Genomic DNA, 26,450 nt, shown 5'->3' on the forward strand with positions numbered 1-26,450 from the left:
AAGGCTAAACATCGTGACCACTGTTACTCAATCCAAACTGCCACTTCAATGAAACATTTGACATCCGTGTAAAAAACAGGAGCAGTAGTCCTAACATTTTATTATTTCTCATTCCCATCGTGCACTGCTGTTGAGATTTAACTGTGCAGTAAATTAAATCCATGCAATAATTATGTATAGTTCTCTCAGATTACTACTTCACAGCCATTAACGATATGACATGGTTGTGGCAGAATATTATCCAGATAACACAGAAAAATCGCTGCTACGTATTTACACGATAAGAAATTATATTTTCTCAACTCATGAAATAATTGTCAAGAATTAACTTATGACTTATAGCATCTGCAGAAAAACACAAAAGAAGTAACCGTCGCTAAAACAGCGACGGAAGTGTCTCCAAAAATTTCCCGACACTGTTGTGCTTTCAAGACTTCGCGACAACCGAGTCATATAAACTGGCTGAACAACTAAGACTTGATGAACTGAAACCAATTAAAATATGACAGAAACACATACCTTGTCTGTACTTGGTAAAGTCTGAGTTCTGGTGAAAGTGTCTCCTCCGTTAATACTGATGAGATCACCATCAGCTGGTGGAAACGGTGCGGGGAAAACCACTACGTCACTCTTCAGCGTGTCTGAGCTGAAACACACGTCATACTGCTGCGTGGATTTGGAGTAAGACCAGCTCCCGTCAGGGTGGGTGGTGATCATGGGGGCGCTGTACCTGCTGAAAGTGCCGTCTGTCCTGTGGCATTTGACAGCCATTAAAGTGATGAGGCTCAGCAGAAAGATGACTGACACCGACACAATGGCGATCAGCAGATACAGGTTTAAATCAGAGAAGCTCTCCTCCTTTATGGGCACATGTCTGAACTGAGTCTGGATGTCAGCTGTGTTCTCAACCACCACCACCTCAATAGACACAGTAGCTGACAGGGAGGGTTCTCCGTTATCACAAACCAGCACCACCAAGGGGTGACTCTTCAGGTCATTGTCACTCATCCTCCTCTTGGTCCTGATTTCCCCGGTGCTGGTTCCGATCCGGAACAGGTTGTTCCCTTTGGGCTCAGACAGGTGATAGGAAAGCAGCGCATTGTATCCAGAGTCTGCGTCTACAGCCCTGATCTTTGCCACAAAGTATCCCGCTTCAGCAGAGTAGGGGATGCTCTCACTGTTAACGGAGCCGTGCTCAGAATATGGAGGAAGGATGGCGGGACTGTTGTCGTTCTCATCCAGGACTAAAACGTTGACAGTCACGTTGCTGCTGAGTGGAGGAACACCAGAGTCTGTGGCCTGAACTTTAAACTGGAACGTTTTCATCTCCTCGTAGTTAAAAGACTGCAGACTGATTATATCTCCTGTCTCTGAGTTGATATTGATCATTGATGAAAACGGAATATTTTTTTGAGTATTGTCTAATAATTTGTAAGACACCTTCGCGTTGATTTCCAAATCAGAATCAAATGCATTTATAGTGTGAATCACGGATCCTGGTGGACTATTTTCTGTCATGTAAACATTAATGACAGAATCCATGAATCGAGGTGCGTTATCATTGACGTCAGACACATGAACAGTAATGACCGTGACACTGGACAGAGGTGGATTTCCTTCATCCGTGGCTGTAATGGTGACGTCATAAACAGAAGTGTCTTCTCTGTCCAGCGGTCCATCGACTACCAATGAATAATCATTTTTGTAGTTGGACTTCAGTTTGAACGGAACAGACCCAACAACCTTACAGTGAGTTATTCCATTGTTTCCTCCGTCCTTATCGCTCACGGTAACCAGAGCAACGATTGTCCCCAGTTCTGCGTCTTCTTTTACCGGAGTCATCAGTGACGTCACTGATATTTCTGGTGTATTGTCATTCACATCGATTATCTCTATTAGTAGTTTAGCCTGTGTGCTACGAGGGAAAGTACCCTGATCCATTGCCTGAACTCTGACTTCATAAGCAGGTGTCTCCTCATAGTCTAAAGTCCCCTTCACGCTGATTTCTCCTGTTTCTGAATTTAGACTAAACATATTTGACGGATCAATATTTACTCGTTTTATAAATGAATACAGAATTTTACTATTCATGCCTTCATCTAAATCGGTCGCGTTTAACTTTATTATCACCGTTCCGTGTGCAGTGTCTTCACGCACACGTATTTTATATAGCGACCTGCTAAAAATCGGTGTATTGTCATTAACATCTAACACATTAACATTTATCTGCAATGTGCCCGATTTAGCAGGTTTTCCTCCATCAACAGCGGTGAGAATGAGATTAATTACCGGCTGTTTCTCTCGATCTAAAGCTTTCTGCAGGACTAACTCTGCGGACACACCGTGTTCTCCACCACTCTGTATGTCCAGAGAGAAATATTCATTTTGGCTCAGCTTGTAGGTCTTCACTGTATTACTGCCGATGTCTGCGTCTTCTGCTATCGGGAGGAAAAACCTTTCTCCCGGTGACATTGATTCGGAAATATTTAAGGAATGCGTCTGTTCAATAAATTCTGGAGCGTTATCATTTATATCTAAAACACTGACCTCAATCCTGTGTGCAGTCATTGGGTTGTCTAGAAGAGCTTGCAATTTCAATGAACATTTAACCGTATTAGGACACGACTCCTCTCTGTCTATTCTCTCGTTAACAAAGACGTTTCCGGTCCGTAAATTCACGTCAAAGTATTTATGGTTGTAGCTCGACACAATCCGAAGATTCCTGTTTTCCACATCTTGGACATTTAAATTCAAATCCTTAGCGATATTACCAACCACTGAGCCTTTGTTCATCTCCTCGGAAATGGAGTAAGATATCTGTGAGGCACAGCAGTCACACAGACAAAGACAAAGCAGCGCGATAACAAGAATCCAGGCGTGTTCGTTATGTCGTCCCTTATACATCCTCAATGCGGGAAAGAAAGAGGCAAAACGAGTCAGTCATTAATCCGCTGTATAGAGGAGTCCTATCAAAAATGTCGCTCCGTCTGACATCCAGCCGTCCTTCTCACAATGCCGTCAACTGAATGGAGGTTCGAAGAGGGTTTTTACGTCTCCCAACCATAAAGGTGGAGTTTTTTTTGGAGAAATATTTGATTCATGGTCTCCAAGCGACATCTTGTGGTCGATTGGTGATAAATCCGACTCATTTTTCAATAAGATTCCGATATCATCCAATACAAATTTTAACTTGTCCACAAACAGTGCACCTCCGCGCAGTCAGTGGACAAAACATTCAGAGTGTGGTGATCATACACTGATGGACATTGTCAAAGACAGAAAAGTCACTTAAATGTCACAGCACCGTAACATGAAACTGACTTCATTAATCACAGTGGGGATTGTTTCCCCCCACTCTTTCATTTTTTTAAATATATTTTTTTCTCCACGCCTATACAGACCTTAGCACATCCTATGTACAGACAGGAAATACATAGCCACTTAACACTGTCATGCAATGGCATTTAAAAGAAAAAACATTAACAACAATTTTAATTACAAAAAAATCCACTCCACTACCATCTCATAGCGACCACGTGGTTAGTTGCGACGACCTTCCATTCAGTTGTGCTTATAGCAGAAGCAGGGCTTTGAACCAGAATTGTTTGCCAATCGGTTCGTTCCGAACAAACACGGAATTATAACGTTTCCGCGTTTGCGTTCCACCCATAAACTGACGTTCCTGAACCGGTTAATAACGTTCCTTTTAGTATAAATATGTAGGTGCTGTATTTTGCGCACCATAAGACGCGATTAAAAGCCTTAAAATTTCTCAAAAATCAACGCTGCACCTTTTACATTAAGCGTTTTATGTGAACACTGAGTTCCAAAAACTGTAAAAAATGTTTTTGTGACTGTAGTCAGCGATCCACCAGATCGGCCATTGTCCACCGACATAGGACGTATTACGTCACTACGTACGCCGGCAGCGATGGACCAATTAGAGAACATGACTGGAGGCTCCGTCCGGCACACCTCCGGTAGGTACCGGTATAGGGTGTATGCCGGTACTGTACCGCAAGTATGCTGTTAACCACATTTGATTGGCTGAAGACCCCCGACAATGACGTCACCGAAGAGACACGCTTACGACACAACATGTAAACTCCAGACTATCAGTTCCGGTTGTTCCGGTTCACGTAAAGAGACCGGGGGGCTTTTTTCACGCTTCTCCATCTCTCTTGATCTGTGACTCCATGCCCCCCCCCCCCACACCACCGCTTCTGTCAGAAACACGTCAAGCGGCTGAACTCGGAGCTCGTCTTCATCCTGGAGGATTAACGAAAGAACTCCACCCGCTGGACATCGGTGTGAACACAGCCTTAAAGTCAAGCTGCGTGTCGTGGAGCGATGGATGAGAGACGTGAACACACGTTCACCAGGACTGGAGGCAGTGCCGAGGAGTTACACCCCCACAATTTGTGGTGGACTGTGGATCCTGGACTAACGTCTCTGCCTCGACTTTTGTCCGATGTTTCGCTAAAGCCGGAATCATGACCGGACAGACACCCGGGAACCAGACGGTCAGCGGTGGAGAAACTACCGAGATGTTCAATGCAGACCGAACATACTTAAAAAATAATGTCGGTGTATTTTTTGAAATTTAAATACGTAGTACAACACAGTCCAACCTCAATCAGCTTTTTGCTTTTGTTAGCAAGCATGTACTGGACAATAATGTGCGCCTTGTGTCGTTAAAGTACAGAAATAAATTCCGTTATTTAGACTGCGCCTCTTTATACAATGAACAGAATGGTGCGCAAAATACGATAATTTAAGGACTTCTCAATTGGCAACTAAAGCAATTAGTTTATATACTATAATTATAGATATGCCCCTATCCTACAGTAAACAGTATGCACTTATGACAGTTGTATCACTGTAGTTAAGGCTTATGCCTCCTACTTAGACACTACATGGAATAGGACAAGAATAACTTCCACCATGTCATTTATTGCTGAACAACATTGTTCTTCTCCCAAAACTCAGTATTGCTACAAAGCGCTGGTAGTACGGGAACACACTGCTCTGAAAATGACTGCAGCCAATTAGTTAATGTCTAAATCATACATTTTTAAGATTGACATACTGCAGTGTTTACCTGTTATGATTAAATAGTGACTGGGAGACTGCCCTTTTCTTTACTGCTGCTGATAGCCGCTACTTCTCTGCTCTCATCCCGCGTCCAGTGAATGACAGGAAGTGACACATGAGGTCAAATATTTTTTTTTAAGAACGAAAAAAAACAACAACAAAAAAAAAGGAATTAATCGGTTTACAATTATTTTCTGTTCCGATTCTATTCCGGAACATTTAAAAATATAAAGTTTTCGGTTTCATTTTCGTTCCTGACAAAATACCAAAAGTTTCCGGTTTTCGTTGTCGTTCCATGAACCGGTTCAAAGCCCTGAGCAGAAGAGGTAGCTTGATTCAGGATTTAGGACTATGTTCAGCACAATCTAGGAATAAGTTCAGGCAAAGCTACAACCTACTGATTGAGAAATAAGGATCTCCTAAACAACACTGACCTGTACAGCACGATTATCATTATGGCGTTTAAAGAAAGCGTAACAAATAGTTGCTGTAGTTCAGAACCCTGGACAGCGTTCTTGGATTAGTCAGCAAGGATAAGAGATGTTTTCAAAGATATTCTTAGTCTTGCACTTTAAGAAATTCCCCACTGAGGCAAAGTAAAGTTCAATATCTGATTATGTGGTAAGAAACTGAAAGAGACTTATATTATGAAGTAGTATCATTAAATGCAAGTTTATTTCTTATTTTTATTCTTAATTTTATTAATTATTCTTTTTAACGGATGCGTGTAGCTTTGGGACAGAACACTCTAAATGCAACAAATACTTATAAAATTCCAAATATGGTTCTCCTATAATTTGGAGGATCGATCAAACTTTATGGACAATGGTCATTAGTTTATAGAAATAATGCAAGAGTATCAAGAAGAAAAATACGTTTTTTCATTTCATTTCAAAACAAATTTTGGAACACTATAGTTGCAAAGTGTAGCCTACCTTGTCTGTACTGGGTAAAGTCTGAGTTCTGGTGAAAGTGTCTCCTCCGTTAATACTGATGAGATCACCATCAGCTGGTGGAAACGGTGCGGGGAAAACCACTACGTCACTCTTCAGCGTGTCTGAGCTGAAACACACGTCATACTGCTGCGTGGATTTGGAGTAAGACCAGCTCCCGTCAGGGTGGGTGGTGATCATGGGGGCGCTGTACCTGCTGAACGTGCCGTCTGTCCTGTGGCATTTGACAGCCATTAAAGTGATGAGGCTCAGCAGAAAGATGACTGACACCGACACAATGGCGATCAGCAGATACAGGTTTAAATCAGAGAAGCTCTCCTCCTTTATGGGCACATGTCTGAACTGAGTCTGGATGTCAGCTGTGTTCTCAACCACCACCACCTCAATAGACACAGTAGCTGACAGGGAGGGTTCTCCGTTATCACAAACCAGCACCACCAAGGGGTGACTCTTCAGGTCATTGTCACTCATCCTCCTCTTGGTCCTGATTTCCCCGGTGCTGGTTCCGATCCGGAACAGGTTGTTCCCTTTGGGCTCAGACAGGTGATAGGAAAGCAGCGCATTGTACCCAGAGTCTGCGTCTACAGCCCTGATCTTTGCCACAAAGTATCCCGCTTCAGCAGAGTAGGGGATGCTCTCACTGTTAACGGAGCCGTGCTCAGAATATGGAGGAAGGATGGCGGGACTGTTGTCGTTCTCATCCAGGACTAAAACGTTGACAGTCACGTTGCTGCTGAGCGGAGGAACACCAGAGTCTGTGGCCTGAACTTTAAACTGGAACGTTTTCATCTCCTCGTAGTTAAAGGACTGCAGACTGATGATATCTCCTGTCTCTGAGTTGATGTTGATCATTGTAGATAACGGTAATGAGTTGGTGCTACTTTGTAAAAATGAATAACTCACCTGACTGTTCTGGTTAACGTCAGCATCTGTTGCTGTCACAGATTTAATAGTTAGTCCTACTGGACTGTTCTCATTCACGTACACATTAATGGTTGACTCTGGGAATGATGGTGGGTTATCGTTGACGTCAGAGACGAGTACGTCAATGACGCTCGTGCTCGATAGTGGTGGGTTGCCCTCATCAACAGCAGTGATGCTGATGTTGTACTGAGATGTTTCCTCTCTGTCCAGAGGACCGTCCACCACCAAAGAATAGTAATTCTTGTAGTTTGACTCTAACTTAAAAGGAACATTATTGGATATTCTACAGTTCACAACGCCATTTGGACTACTGTCTTTGTCAGAGACAGAAACAAGTGCAATAGCTGTACCAATGGACGCATCCTCTTTTACTTTGTTTGACAGTGATTTCACTGTAATTTCAGGAGAATTGTCATTAACGTCTAAAACTTCAATCAACAATTTCGTATGTGAGATGAGAGGAGGAGAAGCTCCATCACTGGCTTGAACTCGAATCTCAAAAGCATTATTTTTTTCATAGTCGATGTTCTTTTTATTTGTTACAGTTCCTGTTCTTTCCTCTATCGCAAAAAGATCTGTTTGTTTTCCTTTTCCTACTTTACTAAATGAATAAAACACTTGTCCATTGTGTCCGGCATCAACATCGGTAGCATTTAATGTTATGATTGATGTCCCTGTCTGAACATTCTCATACACTCTGGCTTTATAAAGAGTTTGACTAAAAACTGGAGCATTATCATTGATATCTAACACATTCACTGTAATCGTCATACTGCCAGATTTAGCAGGTGTTCCTCCATCAACAGCGGTCAGAATGAGATGGATCACGGACTGCTTTTCTCTGTCTAATAGTTTCTGAAGCTGTAATTCGACAGTTATACTCTCTCCTTTGTGTGTAGATAGAGAGAAATGTTCATTTGGACTTAGCTTGTAGACGCTGACAGTGTTCTTACCGACGTCAGCATCATCAGCAGGATGCAGGGGGAATTTGGTTCCTATTGCTGCGTTCTCATTAATCTCAATAATCTGTGACGTGCTGATAAATGATGGAAAATTATCGTTTACATCTAAGATTATAATTTCAATTCGGTACATTTTTAGTGGGTCATTCATAACTGCTTCTACACTAAAGGAACATTTGGGCTCGTCGCCGCAGAGTTCCTCTCGATCTATTCTTTCATTAACATACAGGACACCCGTCTTCAGGTTTACCTCCAAATATTTCCTCTGTGATCCCGAAACCATCTGAAACATGCGGGGCTCTAATTCCTGGACATTAATGTTCAGATCTTTGGCGATATTTCCGACAACAGTCCCCAGATTGACCTCCTCTGAGACGGAGTAAGAGAGCTGCCCGGACACCGCTTCCCGGTAACAATCCAGCACGACCAAGAGATAAATCCACACAGAGCTCCTCATGCTCGGTAAATGTGTTATTCCAGACATCGACAAAACGAAAAAAGACTTATTCCATAAATTACGTAAAAAACCTCATTTAATATCCTTCGTAAAAGCCACGGAATAAATTTCGAATGCTACACAACATGATCCTTCGCCCACCATCTCCGTCTCTTTGTTTCAATCGCCCGAGAAATATGATGTGAATCTGGGAGGAGCCCCCAGCCGCTGAAGGACAAATTCAGATGTGATGGTCTATAATGTCCTCACGTGGACAATTCTAGAACTGCAGCAAATATGACCAAGAAAATCACATGACAACTAATAGAGCTAAAGGATGGTCGCTAACGCCACACATGTACGTTATCGTCCGAAATATTTCTTGTCAGCAAGTCATTGAATATAAATTCGTTTTAAAAGACATCACTGTACATTTAGTAAACGGATGGAACGACAGAAATACACTGTAGTGAATACAGAGGTAGGGACATAATTAGACGCCCAATCTGCAAAATTCGCGAAAAAAAATACTGTGGACAGAGAGATATGGCCTACGTACCTTCCTCTAGTATTTATAGGCTGTAAGGGAATAAAACTTAAAGAAAAATGGACGTGAAACTGTTAAAAAATGTTTTTTTGAGTAATATGATTCTACACGGGATTTACTCGAGAAAGATCGCCCACACGAACTCAAAGTTAATTAGTTAATTTCAGCACGATGGATAATTGCACTAGTTTCGATAAAACGAGATAGATGCAAAAATCTGTAGAGCAGACACAATTAAACAGACCGAAATAGTCTTTTTAAAAGCATCGCGGTAATAAGCAAGCGTTTGATTTTTTTAATACCTTTTGTTTTATCTGTAAAGTTTGACTTCTGGTAAAAGTGTAAACTCCTATCACTACCATAAGTATATAAAATAAAATGCTTCCTCGAACAGAAATGATTTTTTATCGACCTTTTCCAAATTTGACTAACATTTAAAAATAAAAGTTAATTCCGAAACGAAATATTTCCATCGTTTGATGTACTTCTTTTCTGCAATATCTATAGAGATTAAAAAAAATATTTCATTCATCCTCTCTGGTGAGTTTAGACACAACAAAAATGAGCATGAAACAGTTCACCACAGCAGCAAGAAGTCAAACACGTACTGTACCTCCAAAAACCACGGATGATCAGCACCATGGAGAACGCATTTCACACCCCGTTTATAGCATCACCTCTGAAGACTGAACGCGTTCTTTCAGAGTTTTGAGTGACCATTAAATTAATAGGAATTAGCTGCTTTCAGTGTGCATGAGAACACACATGCATCATATTCAGCAACTGCTTTTATAGCTGAGAAAAATAGTTCAAACAGGATTGTAAAATGCGATGTGTCGATTAAGAACATCCATTCCTTATGTCTCTTACCTTGTCTGTACTGGGTAAAGTCTGAGTTCTGGTGAAAGTGTCTCCTCCGTTAATACTGATGAGATCACCATCAGCTGGTGGAAACGGTGCGGGGAAAACCACTACGTCACTCTTCAGCGTGTCTGAGCTGAAACACACGTCATACTGCTGCGTGGATTTGGAGTAAGACCAGCTCCCGTCAGGGTGGGTGGTGATCATGGGGGCGCTGTACCTGCTGAAAGTGCCGTCTGTCCTGTGGCATTTGACAGCCATTAAAGTGATGAGGCTCAGCAGAAAGATGACTGACACCGACACAATGGCGATCAGCAGATACAGGTTTAAATCAGAGAAGCTCTCCTCCTTTATGGGCACATGTCTGAACTGAGTCTGGATGTCAGCTGTGTTCTCAACCACCACCACCTCAATAGACACAGTAGCTGACAGGGAGGGTTCTCCGTTATCACAAACCAGCACCACCAAGGGGTGACTCTTCAGGTCATTGTCACTCATTCTCCTCTTGGTCCTGATTTCCCCGGTGCTGGTTCCGATCCGGAACAGGTTGTTCCCTTTGGGCTCAGACAGGTGATAGGAAAGCAGCGCATTGTACCCAGAGTCTGCGTCTACAGCCCTGATCTTTGCCACAAAGTATCCCGCTTCAGCAGAGTAGGGGATGCTCTCACTGTTAACGGAGCCGTGCTCAGAATATGGAGGAAGGATGGCGGGACTGTTGTCGTTCTCATCCAGGACTAAAACGTTGACAGTCACGTTGCTGCTGAGCGGAGGAACACCAGAGTCTGTGGCCTGAACTTTAAACTGGAACGTTTTCAACTCCTCGTAGTTAAAAGACTGCAGACTGATGATATCTCCTGTCTCTGAGTTGATGTTGACAACTGTTGTTACGGGAAAACTTTTTAGATTATTCTCTATTAATGAATAAGTCAGTTTTGCATTTTGATTTTCGTCCGCATCGTGTGCTGTTGTTTGTGAGATAATCTCACCTACTCTACTATTCTCTTTCACGTAAATATTTACATTTGCATCTGGAAAACTCGGCGGGTTGTCATTAATATCAGATATACGCACTGCGACTATAGCTGTGCTGGAAAGAGGCGGATTACCTTTGTCGACGGCAATAATGGTTACATTATACTGTGACACAGACTCTCTATCAAGGATGCCATCAACAATCAAAGAGTAATAATTTTTGTAGTTTGACGTTAACCGAAAAGGCAGTGAATCAGCGATTTCACAGGAACGAATGCCATTTTGCGCTCCATCTTTATCAGTCACTGTCAACAGCGCAACAACTGTTCCGATTTCGGCATTTTCTTTTACTGGACTCATTAGTGAAGTTACAGAGATGTCTGGTCCGTTGTCATTTACGTCAATGACTTCCACGAGCACCTTAGAATAACCACTGCGAGGAGAAGCGCCTTGATCGGTTGCCTGTACTCTCAGTTCATAGGCATTGCTTTCCTCGTAATCCAATTCATCTTTAACGATGATTTCCCCGGTTTCTGGGATTATCGTGAATTTTTCAGCGGAGTTTACATTTCCGCTTTTCATCAAAGAATATCTGATGTCTGAATTTGAACCTTCGTCTAAATCAGTTGCAGTAAGTTGTAATATTGTTGTTTGAACTGGCACATTTTCACGTACTTTTACCTTATAAAGCGACTTGCTGAAGGAAGGTATGTTATCGTTCACATCGATCACGTTCACAAGGATCTGCATTGTGCCAGACTTCGCTGGTTTTCCTCCGTCTACAGCTGTCAGCGTTAGTTTAATTACAGGTTCTTTCTCTCGGTCCAACGCTTTCTGCAGCACTAACTCCGCGGACGCACCGTCTCCTCCGCTACTCACATCGATGGAGAAATGCTCGTTTGTATTTAATTTGTAGATTTTCACTGAATTACTACCAGTGTCTGCATCCTGAGCCACCGGGAGCGGATACCTCTCTCCCGTTGAGGATGACTCCGATATGTTAAACACGTGAATTTGCTCAGTAAATTCTGGCGCATTATCATTGATGTCAATAACAGCTACCTCAATTCGGTGAATACTCATAGGATGACTCATAAGTCCTTCTATATGTAAGGAGCATTTAGCGGAATTGGGACAAAGCTCCTCTCTGTCTATCCTTTCATGAACAAGCAAAGCTCCCGTTTTTAAATCCGCCTCGAAATATTTCTTACTGTATCCCGATACAATCCGAAATCCCCGTTCCTCCATTTGTCGCGTAGGGATATTTAAATCCTTAGCGAGGTTTCCCACCGCACTTCCTTTGTCCACCTCCTCGGAAATTGAGTAGGAGATCTGAGCTACAGACCAGTCAGATAAACAAAGAAAAACGACGCACAATATCCATTTCCCCTCTCTGTCTCGTTGAAGACGCATCTTCTTGTTCAGGCAAACAAACATCATATATCCATGAAAATGGGTGGATATCCAAGAGACAGCCAAGCCCTTTCGTGTGAGGACCGGGTTCCTTCAGAGGAAGTGTAATTCTAACTGACTCCCTACGAAACGTACAGCCTCTTTTCTTATTTCACCCACAGCAACGGGGGTTTTACGTCATTTATGAACACCAAAGAACGTGTGGTCTAGGGCGACATCTGCCGATTCTGAATCAGATCACAATGAATTCTATAAAGGCACGACTCAACATTATCTTCTGCAAAGTATATGGCTGATTGTTGATTTGTTTGAAACAATAGCAAAAAGACAGAAAATAAATGTCAGGATTAATTAAGGGGAGATTAATTTATCAATGGCAATATGGATAACAATAGCACACGTAATGTAAATTCTTTTTGAAAATAATTAATTACATAAGTACAAAAAAATAATTAAAAAAATACCAGAAATGTTTTATCAACTTTTTTTGTATATAAAAATAAAATAAAAAGACTGACCAAAAACGTGTGTGAAACGAGTCAAACACAACAACAAAAGGTCAAACACGTGTTGCGAAAGAACAGAGAGTGATCAGCACCATGGAGAACGCATTTCACAACCCGCAGCATCACCTCTGAGTACTGAAGACAGTCATTCATGTTTTGTGTTACTATGCAATTGATACGAATTAAATATTTTCCATTGTGAAGGATATCACGCGTACATCATATTCATATTTTTTTGTACAGTTAAAGAAAGTGAAATTTTCAATGCAAACAGCATTTAAAACTATGCGTGCATCGGTTAAAAGTGTCCATTCTAAATGCCTCTTACCTTCTCTGTACTGGGTAAAGTCTGAGTTCTGGTGAAAGTGTCTCCTCCGTTAATACTGATGAGATCACCATCAGCTGGTGGAAACGGTGCGGGGAAAACCACTACGTCACTCTTCAGCGTGTCTGAGCTGAAACACACGTCATACTGCTGCGTGGATTTGGAGTAAGACCAGCTCCCGTCAGGGTGGGTGGTGATCATGGGGGCGCTGTACCTGCTGAAAGTGCCGTCTGTCCTGTGGCATTTGACAGCCATTAAAGTGATGAGGCTCAGCAGAAAGATGACTGACACCGACACAATGGCGATCAGCAGATACAGGTTTAAATCAGAGAAGCTCTCCTCCTTTATGGGCACATGTCTGAACTGAGTCTGGATGTCAGCTGTGTTCTCAACCACCACCACCTCAATAGACACAGTAGCTGACAGGGAGGGTTCTCCGTTATCACAAACCAGCACCACCAAGGGGTGACTCTTCAGGTCATTGTCACTCATCCTCCTCTTGGTCCTGATTTCCCCGGTACTGGTTCCCATCCGGAACAGGTTGTTCCCTTTGGGCTCAGACAGGTGATAGGAAAGCAGCGCATTGTATCCAGAGTCTGCGTCTACAGCCCTGATCTTTGCCACAAAGTATCCCGCTTCAGCAGAGTAGGGGATGCTCTCACTGTTAACGGAGCCGTGCTCAGAATATGGAGGAAGGATGGCGGGACTGTTGTCGTTCTCATCCAGGACTAAAACGTTGACAGTCACGTTGCTGCTGAGCGGAGGAACACCAGAGTCTGTGGCCTGAACTTTAAACTGGAACGTTTTCAACTCCTCGTAGTTAAAAGACTGCAGACTGATTATATCTCCTGTCTCTGAGTTGATGTTGATCATTGTAGATAACGGTAATGAGTTGGTGCTACTTTGTAAAAATGAATAAGTCACCTGACTGTTCTGGTTAACGTCAGCATCTGTTGCTGTCACAGATTTAATAGTTACTCCTACTGGACTGTTCTCATTCACGTACACATTAATGGTTGACTCTGGGAATGATGGCGGGTTATCGTTGACGTCAGAGACGTGTACGTCAATAACGCTCGTGCTCGATAGTGGTGGGTTGCCCTCATCAACAGCAGTGATGCTGATGTTGTACTGAGATGTTTCCTCTCTGTCCAGAGGACCGTCCACCACCAAAGAATAGTAATTCTTGTAGTTTGACTCTAACTTAAAAGGAACATTATTGGATATTCTACAGTTCACGACGCCGTTTTTACCGCCGTCTTTGTCAGAGACAGAAACAAGTGCAATAGCTGTACCAATGGACGCATCCTCTTTTAAATTGTTTGAAAGGGGTGTCACTGAAATTTCAGGAGAATTGTCATTGACGTCTAAAACTTCAATTAATAACTTGGAATATGAAGTCATCGGAGAGGAAGCTCCATCACTGGCCTGAACTCGAATCTCAAAAGCATTACTCTTTTCATAGTCAATGTTCTTTTTATTTCTGACAGTCCCTGTTTTTTCATCTATAGCAAACAGATCATTTCTGCTCAAGTGGTCTATTTTACTAAAAGAATATAATATCTGTCCATTTATTCCTGCATCGATATCAGTGGCATTTAACGTTATTATTGATGTTCCAATCTTAGCATTCTCATACACACTGGCTTTGTAAAGCTTTTGACTGAATAAAGGAGCATTGTCATTAATGTCCAAGACATTAACTATTATTTCCATCGTGCCTGATTTAGCAGGTGTTCCTTCATCAATGGCAGACAATTTAAAACTCATAACAGGCTGTTTTTCTCTGTCTAAAGCTTTCTTCAATAATAATTCAACAGTTACACTTTCTCCTTTATACATTTCCAGAGAGAAATGTTCATTTTGACTGAGTTTGTATGTATTTACAGTATTTATACCAACGTCAGCATCATGAGCTCTTTGCAAGGGGAATTTGGCCCCTGCAGCTGTATTCTCCGCTATATCAATTATCTGTGATGTGCTTGCAAAGGCGGGAGAATTATCATTTACATCTAAAATTATAATTTCAACCTGACACAATTTCAGTGGATTATTAATCACTGCTTGTACACTAAAGGAACATTTGGGCTCGTCGCCGCAGAGTTCCTCTCGATCTATTCTTTCATTAACATACAGGACACCCGTCTTCAGGTTTACCTCCAAATATTTCCTCTGTGATCCCGAAACGATCTGAAACATGCGGGGCTCTAATTCCTGGACATTAATGTTCAGATCTTTGGCGATATTTCCGACAACAGTCCCCAGATTGACCTCCTCTGAGACGGAGTAAGAGAGCTGCCCGGACACCGCTTCCCGGTAACAATCCAGCACGACCAAGAGATAAATCCACACAGAGCTCCTCATGCTCGGTAAATGTGTTATTCCAGACATCGACAAAACGAAAAAAGACTCTTGCGTTCAAATACATACAAAAATATAAGAAATACTCTCCCGAAAATCCATCGATCAAGTTTCAAATGGTAAAAGACACGATCCTTTGTTGTTCTCTGTCACCATCTCCGTCTCTTTGTTTCAATCGCCCGAGAAATATGATGTGAATCTGGGAGGAGCCCCCAGCCGCTGAAGGACAAATTCAGATGTGATGGTCTATAATGTCCTCACGTGGACAATTCTAGAACTGCAGCAAATATGACCAAGAAAATCACATGACAACTAATAGAGCTAAAGGATGGTCGCTAACGGCATACATGTACGTTATCGTCCGAAATGTTTCTTGTCAGCAAGTCATTGAATATAAATTCGTTTTAAAAGACATCACTGTACATTTAGCAAACGGATGGAACGACTGAAATACACTGTAGTGAATACAGAGGTAGGGACATAATTAGACGCCTAATCCGCAAAATTCGCGAATAAAAAAAACTGTGGACAGAGAGATATGGCCTACGTACCTTCCTCTAGTATTTATAGGCAGTAAGTGAATAAACCTTCGAGAGAAGTAAACGTGAAACTGTTAAAAAAAATTTTTTGTCAATTTATTGAGTATTATGATTCTACACGGGATTTACTCGAGAAAGATCGCCCACACGAACTCAAAGTTACTTAGTTAATTTCAGCACGATGGATAATTGCACTAGTTTCGATAAAATGACATAGAAGCAAAAATCTGTAGAGCAGAAAACATAAAACAGACCAAAATCATCTTTTTTTCTTTGCATGACTGTAATAAGGAAACGTTGAATTTGTTCATACCTTTTGTTTTATCTGTAAAGTTTGACTTCTGGTAAAAGTGTAAACTCCTATCACTACCGTAAGTATATAAAATAAAATGCTTCCTCAAACAGAAATGATTTTTTATCGACCCTTTCCAAACTTTACTAACATTTAAAAATAAAAATTAATTCCAAAAATGAATTTTTTCCATCATTTGATGTACTTCTTTTTCACAATTTTTACAGAGATAAAAACTATTTCATTCATTCTCTCTGGTGAGTTTAGACACAACAAAAATGAGCATGAAACAGTTTACCACAGCAGCAATAAGTCAAACACGTACTGTACCTCCAAAAACCACAGATGATCAGCACCATGGAGAACGCATTTCACACCCCGTCTAGCATCACCTCTGAAGACTGAACGCGTTCTTTCAGATTTTTGAGTGACCATTAAATGAATAGGAATTAGCTGCTTTCAGTGTGCATGAGAACACACATGCATCACATTTAGAAATTGCTTTTGTAGCTGAGAAAAAACATGCAGTAGAGACAGGATTGTAAAATGCGATGTGTATCGATTAAGAACATCCATTCCTTATGTCTCTTACCTTGTCTGTACTTGGTAAAGTCTGAGTTCTGGTGAAAGTGTCTCCTCCGTTAATACTGATGAGATCACCATCAGCTGGTGGAAACGGTGCGGGGAAAACCACTACGTCACTCTTCAGCGTGTCTGAGCTGAAACACACGTCATACTGCTGCGTGGATTTGGAGTAAGACCAGCTCCCGTCAGGGTGGGTGGTGATCATGGGGGCGCTGTACCTGCTGAAAGTGCCGTCTGTCCTGTGGCATTTGACAGCCATTAAAGTGATGAGGCTCAGCAGAAAGATGACTGACACCGACACAATGGCGATCAGCAGATACAGGTTTAAATCAGAGAAGCTCTCCTCCTTTATGGGCACATGTCTGAACTGAGTCTGGATGTCAGCTGTGTTCTCAACCACCACCACCTCAAGAGACACAGTAGCTGACAGGGAGGGTTCTCCGTTATCACAAACCAGCACCACCAAGGGGTGACTCTTCAGGTCATTGTCACTCATCCTCCTCTTGGTCCTGATTTCCCCGGTGCTGGTTCCGATCCGGAACAGGTTGTTCCCTTTGGGCTCAGACAGGTGATAGGAAAGCAGCGCATTGTATCCAGAGTCTGCGTCTACAGCCCTGATCTTTGCCACAAAGTATCCCGCTTCAGCAGAGTAGGGGATGCTCTCACTGTTAACGGAGCCGTGCTCAGAATATGGAGGAAGGATGGCGGGACTGTTGTCGTTCTCATCCAGGACTAAAACGTTGACAGTCACGTTGCTGCTGAGTGGAGGAACACCAGAGTCTGTGGCCTGAACTTTAAACTGGAACGTTTTCAACTCCTCGTAGTTAAAAGACTGCAGACTGATTATATCTCCTGTCTCTGAGTTGATGTTGATCATTGTAGATAACGGTAATGAGTTGGTGCTACTTTGTAAAAATGAATAACTCACCTGACTGTTCTGGTTAACGTCAGCATCTGTTGCTGTCACAGATTTAATAGTTAGTCCTACTGGACTGTTCTCATTCACGTACACATTAATCGTAGACTCTGGGAATGACGGTGGGTTATCGTTGACGTCAGAGACGTGTACGTCAATGACGCTCGTGCTCGATAGTGGTGGGTTGCCCTCATCAACAGCAGTGATGCTGATGTTGTACTGAGATGTTTCCTCTCTGTCCAGAGGACCGTCCACCACCAAAGAATAGTAATTCTTGTAATTTGACTCTAACTTAAAAGGAACATTATTGGATATTCTACACTTCAAGACACCGTTTCTACCGCCATCTTTGTCAGAGACAGAAACAAGTGCAATAGCTGTACCAATGGACGCATCCTCTTCTACACTGTTTGACAGTGACGTCACGGTAATTTCAGGAGAATTGTCATTGACGTCTAAAACTTCAATTAATAGTTTAGCATGTGATGTGAGAGGAGGAGAAGCTCCATCACTGGCTTGAACTCTAATTTCAAAAGCATTATTTTCTTCAAAGTCAATGTTCTTTTTATTTGTTACAGTTCCTGTTCTTTCATCTATAGCAAAAAGATCTGTTTGTTTTCCTTTGCCCACTTTACTAAATGAATAAAACACTTGTCCATTTTGTCCGGCATCAACATCGGTAGCATTTAATGTTATGATTGATGTCCCTGTCTGAACATTCTCATACACTCTGGCTTTATAAAGAGTTTGACTGAAAACAGGAGCATTATCATTGATATCTAACACATTCACTGTAATCGTCATACTGCCAGATTTAGCAGGTGTTCCTCCATCAACAGCGGTCAGAATGAGATGGATCACGGACTGCTTTTCTCTGTCTAATAGTTTCTGAAGCTGTAATTCGACAGTTATACTCTCTCCTTTGTGTGTAGCTAGAGAGAAATGTTCATTTGGACTTAGCTTGTAGACGCTGACAGTGTTCTTACCGACGTCAGCATCATCAGCAGGATGCAGGGGGAATTTAGCTCCGATTGCTGCGTTTTCACTGATGTCAATAATCTGTGACGTGCTGATAAATGATGGATAATTGTCATTTACATCTAAAATTATAATTTCAATCCGGTACATCTTCAGGGGTTTATTAATAACTGCTTCTACACTAAAGGAACATTTGGGCTCGTCGCCGCAGAGTTCCTCTCGATCTATTCTTTCATTAACATACAGGACACCCGTCTTCAGGTTTACCTCCAAATATTTCCTCTGTGATCCCGAAACCATCTGAAACATGCGGGGCTCTAATTCCTGGACATTAATGTTCAGATCTTTGGCGATATTTCCGACAACAGTCCCCAGATTGACCTCCTCTGAGACGGAGTAAGAGAGCTGCCCGGACACCGCTTCCCGGTAACAATCCAGCACGACCAAGAGATAAATCCACACAGAGCTCCTCATGCTCGGTAAATGTGTTATTCCAGACATCGACAAAACGAAAAAAGACTCTTGCGTTCAAATACATACAAAAATATAAGAAATACTCTCCCGAAAATCCATCGATCAAGTTTCAAATGGTAAAAGACACGATCCTTTGTTGTTCTCTGTCACCATCTCCGTCTCTTTGTTTCAATCGCCCGAGAAATATGATGTGAATCTGGGAGGAGCCCCCAGCCGCTGAAGGACAAATTCAGATGTGATGGTCTATAATGTCCTCACGTGGACAATTCTAGAACTGCAGCAAATATGACCAAGAAAATCACATGACAACTAATAGAGCTAAAGGATGGTCGCTAACGGCATACATGTACGTTATCGTCCGAAATGTTTCTTGTCAGCAAGTCTGACCTTCCGTGAACCTGAATTCATTTTAAAGGACATCACATAAAAACAATACATTTTTGTCACGATAGAAATAAATTGTAGTAAAAACAGATAAATACTATCAATACGCATCTTCCTCTCTCGAATAAATAGGACTGCAAAGAGAGATGTGGCATACGTATTCCCTAGGATTTATGAGATCTAACAGAATAAACCTTCGAGAAAAACGCACTTGAAACCATTGAAAATATTTTTTAAACGTGACTGAACAAGATGAGTTTCTACATGACAAATAGGAGGAGGATTGCAGGGCCACACGAACTCAAACGTAGTCGCAGTAGCGTGGATTGTTGTAATTTTTTTTAACAAAACGAGTAAAATGCAAACATATGTCGAACAAAACCCCCAAAACAGACCATTAACAATCTTCCAGGAAAATGGAGGTAATGAGCAAGCGATGCGTTATCGTTCTTACTTTTCTTTTATCTGCAAAGTCTGATTCTGGAGTGTCTGCTCGGATAACTTCCGTCAATATATAAAATGATATTATTTCTGTAACAGAAATATTTTTTAGCGACTTCGTGCAAATTTTACCAATATTTTTTTTAAAAAAACCTTCATATCTGCAATGACAAAACGTATTTCATTCTTCTTCACCAATGAAGTTCGACCTGAGAAAAAATCGCGCGTGAAACCACAGCAGCAGGTGTCTGGAGAAAGCGGAGCGATCAGCACCATGGAGAACGCATTTCACACCCCGCCTAGCGTCACCTCTGAATACTGTAGTCGCTCTTTCAAGCTTTTGTGTTATTAAATTAATAAGATTATTTGCTTTCCAGTGTGCAGGACAACACATATGCATCATATTCAGCAATTTTTGTAGAGTTGTGGTGAAAAAAAAAGTAGCATACAGGATGGTAAAATATGTGTGTGAATCGATTAAAAGTGTCCATTCTAAATGCCTCTTACCTTCTCTGTACTTGGTAAAGTCTGAGTTCTGGTGAAAGTGTCTCCTCCGTTAATACTGATGAGATCACCATCAGCTGGTGGAAACGGTGCGGGGAAAACCACTACGTCACTCTTCAGCGTGTCTGAGCTGAAACACACGTCATACTGCTGCGTGGATTTGGAGTAAGACCAGCTCCCGTCAGGGTGGGTGGTGATCATGGGGGCGCTGTACCTGCTGAAAGTGCCGTCTGTCCTGTGGCATTTGACAGCCATTAAAGTGATGAGGCTCAGCAGAAAGATGACTGACACCGACACAATGGCGATCAGCAGATACAGGTTTAAATCAGAGAAGCTCTCCTCCTTTATGGGCACATGTCTGAACTGAGTCTGGATGTCAGCTGTGTTCTCAACCACCACCACCTCAATAGACACAGTAGCTGACAGGGAGGGTTCTCCGTTATCACAAACCAGCACCACCAAGGGGTGACTCTTCAGGTCATTGTCACTCATCCTCCTCTTGGTCCTGATTTCCCCGGTGCTGGTTCCGATCCGGAACAGGTTGTTCCCTTTGGGCTCAGACAGGTGATAGGAAAGCAGCGCATTGTACCCAGAGTCTGCGTCTACAGCCCTGATCTTTGCCACAAAGTATCCCGCTTCAGCAGAGTAGGGGATGCTCTCACTGTTAACGGAGCCGTGCTCAGAATATGGAGGAAGGATGGCGGGACTGTTGTCGTTCTCATCCAGGACTAAAACGTTGACAGTCACGTTGCTGCTGAGCGGAGGAACACCAGAGTCTGTGGCCTGAACTTTAAACTGGAACGTTTTCATCTCCTCGTAGTTAAAAGACTGCAGACTGATTATATCTCCTGTCTCTGAATTAATATTTACGATCGAAGATAGCAGCAATAAGTTGTTTTTATTTTGGATAATTGAATATCTTAATTCGGCGTTTTGATCAGTGTCTGCATCAGACGCAGACACTCTTTTTAAAATTGATCCTACAGGACTGTTTTCCTTTAAATAAATTTGAATCAAAGTGTCCGAAAATATTGGTTTGTTATCATTAATGTCAGAAATATAAATAGTAAGATCGTAGGTGCTCAGGAGAGCCGGAAGTCCTTCGTCTGCAGCTGTAATGGTAACATTATAATGTGAAAAACTTTCTCTGTCAAGCTGTCCGTCAACGACTAAAGAAAAATAATTTTTATAGTTTGGTTCTAATTTGAAGGGGCTTTCATTTTCAATGTCACAATGCACTACTCCATTTTTACCTCCATCTCTGTCCATTACTGACACAAGTGCCACAGCCGTCCCTATTATTGCATCTTCTTTAACTCTGTTAATCAAGGATGTCACGGATATTTCAGGGGTATTGTCATTTAAATCCATTACCTCTATTAGTACTTTACAATGTGACGCCATGGGAGGAGATCCTTTATCACTAGCTTGTATCCGTATTTCAAAAGCTCGGTGCTCTTCAAAATCAATTTCTCCTTTCACTTTTATTAAACCTGTGCGCTCATCAATATGAAATATTTCCAGAACATGGTCTTGATCTTTGCTTCCCAATGAATATAAAATTTCTCCATTCCTCCCATCATCGGCGTCTGTTGCTGTAACAGTTATGACTGATGTTCCATGCGGAACATTTTCAGTAATGCTTGTTTTATACAGAGGTTTAGTAAAGACCGGAGTGTTATCGTTATTGTCTAAGACATTGATTAATATTTGTGATGTTCCAGATTTCGGGGGCGTCCCTCCGTCTACAGCAGTCAATGTGAGTTTAAGTACTGATTGTTTCTCCCGGTCTAACGATTTCTGGAGGATGAGCTCCGCAGACACACTCTCCCCTTTGTGCACCGATAATGTAAAATGTTCATTTTGACTTAGCTTATATGTGCTGATGCCATTTTTGCCTACATCGGCATCATGGGCTGACAACACAAGAAAGTGAGTCCCGGGAAGCGTGCTTTCGGCGATTTCAATTTTTTGTGACTCGCTACTGAAAGATGGATAATTATCATTTACATCTAAAATATTGATGTCTAATCGGTAAAGCTTTAGTGGGGCATTTATCACAGCCTCGACGCTTACCGTGCATTTGTTTGCCGTCGCACACAGCTCCTCTCTGTCTATTCTGTCATTGACAAAGAGAACACCCGTCTTTAAATTGACGTCAAAATATTTCCTCTTTGACCCGCTCACAATCTGAAACATACGCGATTCCAAATCATCGACACTCAGGTTTAGATCCTTTGCTGTATTTCCGACAGAAGTCCCGAGATTCACCTCCTCCGATATGGAATAGGAGAGCTGTCCGGACACCGCTTCCAAATAACAATCCAACAGCATGGCAGCCACATATACCAGCAAAGGAGTCCGCTTCCCTGAAGTCATCATCCAACACGACCTGATTTTAGCAGGAAACGAGTCAAATAAATGTCCAGTATAGATGGATAGCGTATTCCTTTTAAGTTCTTGTTTGTCCTCGATCAAAATAACCTCACCGTCATCTCTGCCTGTGTCTCCCTTTGTGTAAAAAAAACCCCGACAAGACCGCATTCTTAATCTAGGAGGGGCGCTTGGATTTCAATAAGAGTGACTCTGTGTTACGGTCTACTATGCCCTCCTCTGGTCATGTGTAAGACTTGTATTAAAAACTACACGAAAAAAAATGACAAGCAGGGTTGTGGAAATTATTTCGTCTTTATGCTCTGTCCCAAAGATGAAGATTTTAAAGGAAAACCAGGAAATAGTTTCATTCTTGAGGAGAATGAGATTGATTAATCAGAGCGAACATTAGTCAACTTTATATCTTAATGAGTCAAAACTGAGTGGCCGCATTAAAATAAATAATTAGATAAATAAATAAATACATAAATGGATGACTGAAAACGTAATGTCCCAAAAAGTTGCATGTAACATAAAACTTATAACACATTCGATTAGTCGAACACAACACCTCCATTGTTGTTGAGAAACAGTAACCCAGGAATCTGACAACCATGCCTCAATTTTTATACGCGGACTGGATATTTTATTGTCAATTAACTTTACGTGAAACAACCTGGATATTTAAAAAAGTTTCAGCATGACCACAGACAAATGTGAGATACACTTGAATTATAGAATTGATTTCCACAAACCACAGCCTCTGTCCAATAAAATGCAGTCAACACCACAAAAAGGGAACAAAAATGAATTTCTAAAAAAACGTAATACACACGTCACCAAGCAAAGAACACACAACACTATAGAAGTATAGCACACATCAGCTTAACATTTGTGAGATGCCGAAAAATGTAAATCGTTGCGAACTACTGCCTTACCTTGTCTGTACTTGGTAAAGTCTGAGTTCTGGTGAAAGTGTCTCCTCCGTTAATACTGATGAGATCACCATCAGCTGGAGGAAACGGTGCGGGGAAAACCACTACGTCACTCTTCAGCGTGTCTGAGCTGAAACACACGTCATACTGCTGCGTGGATTTGGAGTAAGACCAGCTCCCGTCAGGGTGGGTGGTGATCATGGGGGCGCTGTACCTGCTGAACGTGCCGTCTGTCCTGTGGCATTTGACAGCCATTAAAGTGATGAGGCTCAGCAGAAAGATGACTGACACCGACACAATGGCGATCAGCAGATACAGGTTTAAATCAGAGAAGCTCTCCTCCTTTATGGGCACATGTCTGAACTGAGTCTGGATGTCAGCTGTGTTCTCAACCACCACCACCTCAATAGACACAGTAGCTGACAGGGAGGGTTCTCCGTTATCACAAACCAGCACCACCAAGGGGTGACTCTTCAGGTCATTGTCACTCATCCTCCTCTTGGTCCTGATTTCCCCGGTGCTGGTTCCGATCCGGAACAGGTTGTTCCCTTTGGGCTCAGACAGGTGATAGGAAAGCAGCGCATTGTATCCAGAGTCTGCGTCTACAGCCCTGATCTTTGCCACAAAGTATCCCGCTTCAGCAGAGTAGGGGATGCTCTCACTGTTAACGGAGCCGTGCTCAGAATATGGAGGAAGGATGGCGGGACTGTTGTCGTTCTCATCCAGGACTAAAACGTTGACAGTCACGTTGCTGCTGAGCGGAGGAACACCAGAGTCTGTGGCCTGAACTTTAAACTGGAACGTTTTCAACTCCTCGTAGTTAAAAGACTGCAGACTGATGATATCTCCTGTCTCTGAGTTGATGTTGATCATTGTAGATAACGGTAATGAGTTGGTGCTACTTTGTAAAAATGAATAACTCACCTGACTGTTCTGGTTAACGTCAGCATCTGTTGCTGTCACAGATTTAATAGTTATTCCTACTGGACTGTTCTCATTCACGTACACATTAATGGTTGACTCTGGGAATGATGGCGGGTTATCGTTGACGTCAGAGACGTGCACGTCAATGACGCTCGTGCTCGATAGTGGTGGGTTGCCCTCATCAACAGCAGTGATGCTGATGTTGTACTGAGATGTTTCCTCTCTGTCTAGAGGACCGTCCACCACCAAAGAATAGTAATTCTTGTAATTTGACTCTAACTTAAAAGGAACATTATTGGATATTCTGCAGTTCACGATGCCGTTTTTACCGCCGTCTTTGTCAGAAACAGAAACAAGTGCAATAGCTGTACCAATGGACGCATCCTCTTCTACAGAATTTAACAGTGACGTCACTGAAATTTCAGGAGAATTGTCATTGACGTCTAAAACTTCAATCAATAACTTGGAATATGAAGTCATCGGAGAGGAAGCTCCATCACTGCTTTGAACTCTAATTTCAAAAGCATTATTCTCTTCAAAGTCAATGTTCTTTTTATTTGTTACAGTTCCTGTTCTTTCATCTATAGCAAAAAGATCTGTTTGTTTTCCTTTGCCCACTTTACTAAATGAATAAAACACTTGTCCATTTTGTCCAGCATCAAGATCTGTAGCATTTAATGTTATGATTGATGTCCCTGTCTGAACATTCTCATACACTCTGGCTTTATAAAGAGTTTGACTGAAAACAGGAGCATTATCATTGATATCTAACACATTCACTGTAATCGTCATACTGCCAGATTTAGCAGGTGTTCCTCCATCAACAGCGGTCAGAATGAGATGGATCACGGACTGTTTTTCTCTGTCTAATAGTTTCTGAAGCTGTAATTCGACAGTTATACTCTCTCCTTTGTGTGTAGATAGAGAGAAATGTTCATTTGGACTTAGCTTGTAGACGCTGACAGTGTTCTTACCGACGTCAGCATCATCAGCAGGATGCAGGGGGAATTTAGTTCCTACTGGTACGTTTTCACTGATGTCGATAATCTGTGACGTTCTGATAAATGATGGAGAATTATCATTTACATCTAAGATTATAATTTCAATCCGGTACATCTTCAGGGGTTTATTAATAACTGCTTCTACACTAAAGGAACATTTGGGCTCGTCGCCGCAGAGTTCCTCTCGATCTATTCTTTCATTAACATACAGGACACCCGTCTTCAGGTTTACCTCCAAATATTTCCTCTGTGATCCCGAAACCATCTGAAACATGCGGGGCTCTAATTCCTGGACATTAATGTTCAGATCTTTGGCGATATTTCCGACAACAGTCCCCAGATTGACCTCCTCTGAGACGGAGTAAGAGAGCTGCCCGGACACCGCTTCCCGGTAACAATCCAGCACGACCAAGAGATAAATCCACACAGAGCGCCTCATGCTCGGTAAATGTGTTATTCCAGACATCGACAAAACGAAAAAAGACTCTTGTGTTCAAATACATAAAAAAAATATACGAAATACTCTCCCGAAAATCCACGGATCAAGTTTCAAATGGTAAAAGACACGATCCTGCTCTGTTCTCTGTCACCATCTCCGTCTCTTTGTTTCAATCGCCCGAGAAATATGATGTGAATCTGGGAGGAGCCCCCAGCCGCTGAAGGACAAATTCAGATGTGATGGTCTATAATGTCCTCACGTGGACAATTCTAGAACTGCAGCAAATATAACCAAGAAAATCACATGACAAC

General features: G+C 42.0%; 5 protein-coding genes across 7 annotated transcripts in view; all 5 read right to left on the reverse strand.

The window, feature by feature from the left end:
• Positions 1–26,450, reverse strand: part of LOC137602777 (protocadherin alpha-C2-like) — a 117,558-nt gene that overhangs the window by 51,399 nt on the left and 39,709 nt on the right. Inside the window, exon 1 of one of the 3 annotated variants that reach the window (XM_068325789.1) lies at positions 6,030–8,437. The exons of the other annotated variants lie outside the window; for them this stretch is intronic. Within the exon in view, the coding sequence (XP_068181890.1) occupies positions 6,030–8,417 (2,388 nt within the window). The 5' untranslated portion in view covers positions 8,418–8,437. Of the gene's footprint in view, positions 1–6,029; positions 8,438–26,450 lie in introns of those variants that run through there. 3 annotated transcript variants of the gene reach the window in all.
• Positions 337–2,904, reverse strand: LOC137603153 (protocadherin alpha-3-like). Its single transcript, XM_068326394.1, has 2 exons — positions 520–2,904; positions 337–345 (listed from the first exon to the last, which is right to left on the reverse strand). Exons 1-2 carry the CDS (start codon positions 2,902–2,904, stop codon positions 337–339), a joined length of 2,394 nt encoding a protein of 797 aa, XP_068182495.1.
• LOC137603154 (protocadherin alpha-2-like) lies at positions 9,445–12,162 on the reverse strand. The gene is made up of 2 exons (XM_068326395.1): positions 9,787–12,162; positions 9,445–9,453 (listed from the first exon to the last, which is right to left on the reverse strand). The coding sequence occupies exons 1-2, from the start codon at positions 12,160–12,162 to the stop codon at positions 9,445–9,447; spliced, it is 2,385 nt and encodes a 794-aa protein (XP_068182496.1).
• On the reverse strand, positions 12,982–15,422 carry LOC137603155 (protocadherin alpha-8-like). Its single transcript, XM_068326396.1, has one exon. It carries the CDS (start codon positions 15,382–15,384, stop codon positions 12,982–12,984), a length of 2,403 nt encoding a protein of 800 aa, XP_068182497.1. The 5' UTR covers positions 15,385–15,422.
• LOC137603156 (uncharacterized) lies at positions 16,431–26,166 on the reverse strand. Its single transcript, XM_068326397.1, has 6 exons — positions 23,779–26,166; positions 22,957–22,978; positions 22,669–22,836; positions 20,482–21,321; positions 16,778–19,185; positions 16,431–16,439 (listed from the first exon to the last, which is right to left on the reverse strand). The coding sequence occupies exons 1-6, from the start codon at positions 26,164–26,166 to the stop codon at positions 16,431–16,433; spliced, it is 5,835 nt and encodes a 1,944-aa protein (XP_068182498.1).

The sequence above is a fragment of the Antennarius striatus genome, chromosome 10 (assembly GCF_040054535.1).
Source record: "Antennarius striatus isolate MH-2024 chromosome 10, ASM4005453v1, whole genome shotgun sequence".
Taxonomy (NCBI): Eukaryota; Metazoa; Chordata; class Actinopteri; order Lophiiformes; family Antennariidae; genus Antennarius; species Antennarius striatus.

Excerpts from the sequence above, each read along its gene's own strand:
- LOC137603153 (XM_068326394.1), bottom strand. The coding sequence starts at position 2,904 with ATGTATAAGGGACGACATAACGAACACGCCTGGATTCTTGTTATCGCG.
- LOC137603154 (XM_068326395.1), bottom strand. The coding sequence starts at position 12,162 with ATGCGTCTTCAACGAGACAGAGAGGGGAAATGGATATTGTGCGTCGTT.
- LOC137603155 (XM_068326396.1), bottom strand. The coding sequence starts at position 15,384 with ATGTCTGGAATAACACATTTACCGAGCATGAGGAGCTCTGTGTGGATT.
- LOC137603156 (XM_068326397.1), bottom strand. The coding sequence starts at position 26,166 with ATGTCTGGAATAACACATTTACCGAGCATGAGGCGCTCTGTGTGGATT. Across the intron at positions 22,979-23,778 it reads CTTTACCAAGTACAGACAAG|GGAGACACAGGCAGAGATGA; the intron begins GTAAGGCAGTAG and ends TTTTACACAAAG. Across the intron at positions 22,837-22,956 it reads AGACACAGGCAGAGATGACG|GGAAGCGGACTCCTTTGCTG; the intron begins GTGAGGTTATTT and ends TGATGACTTCAG.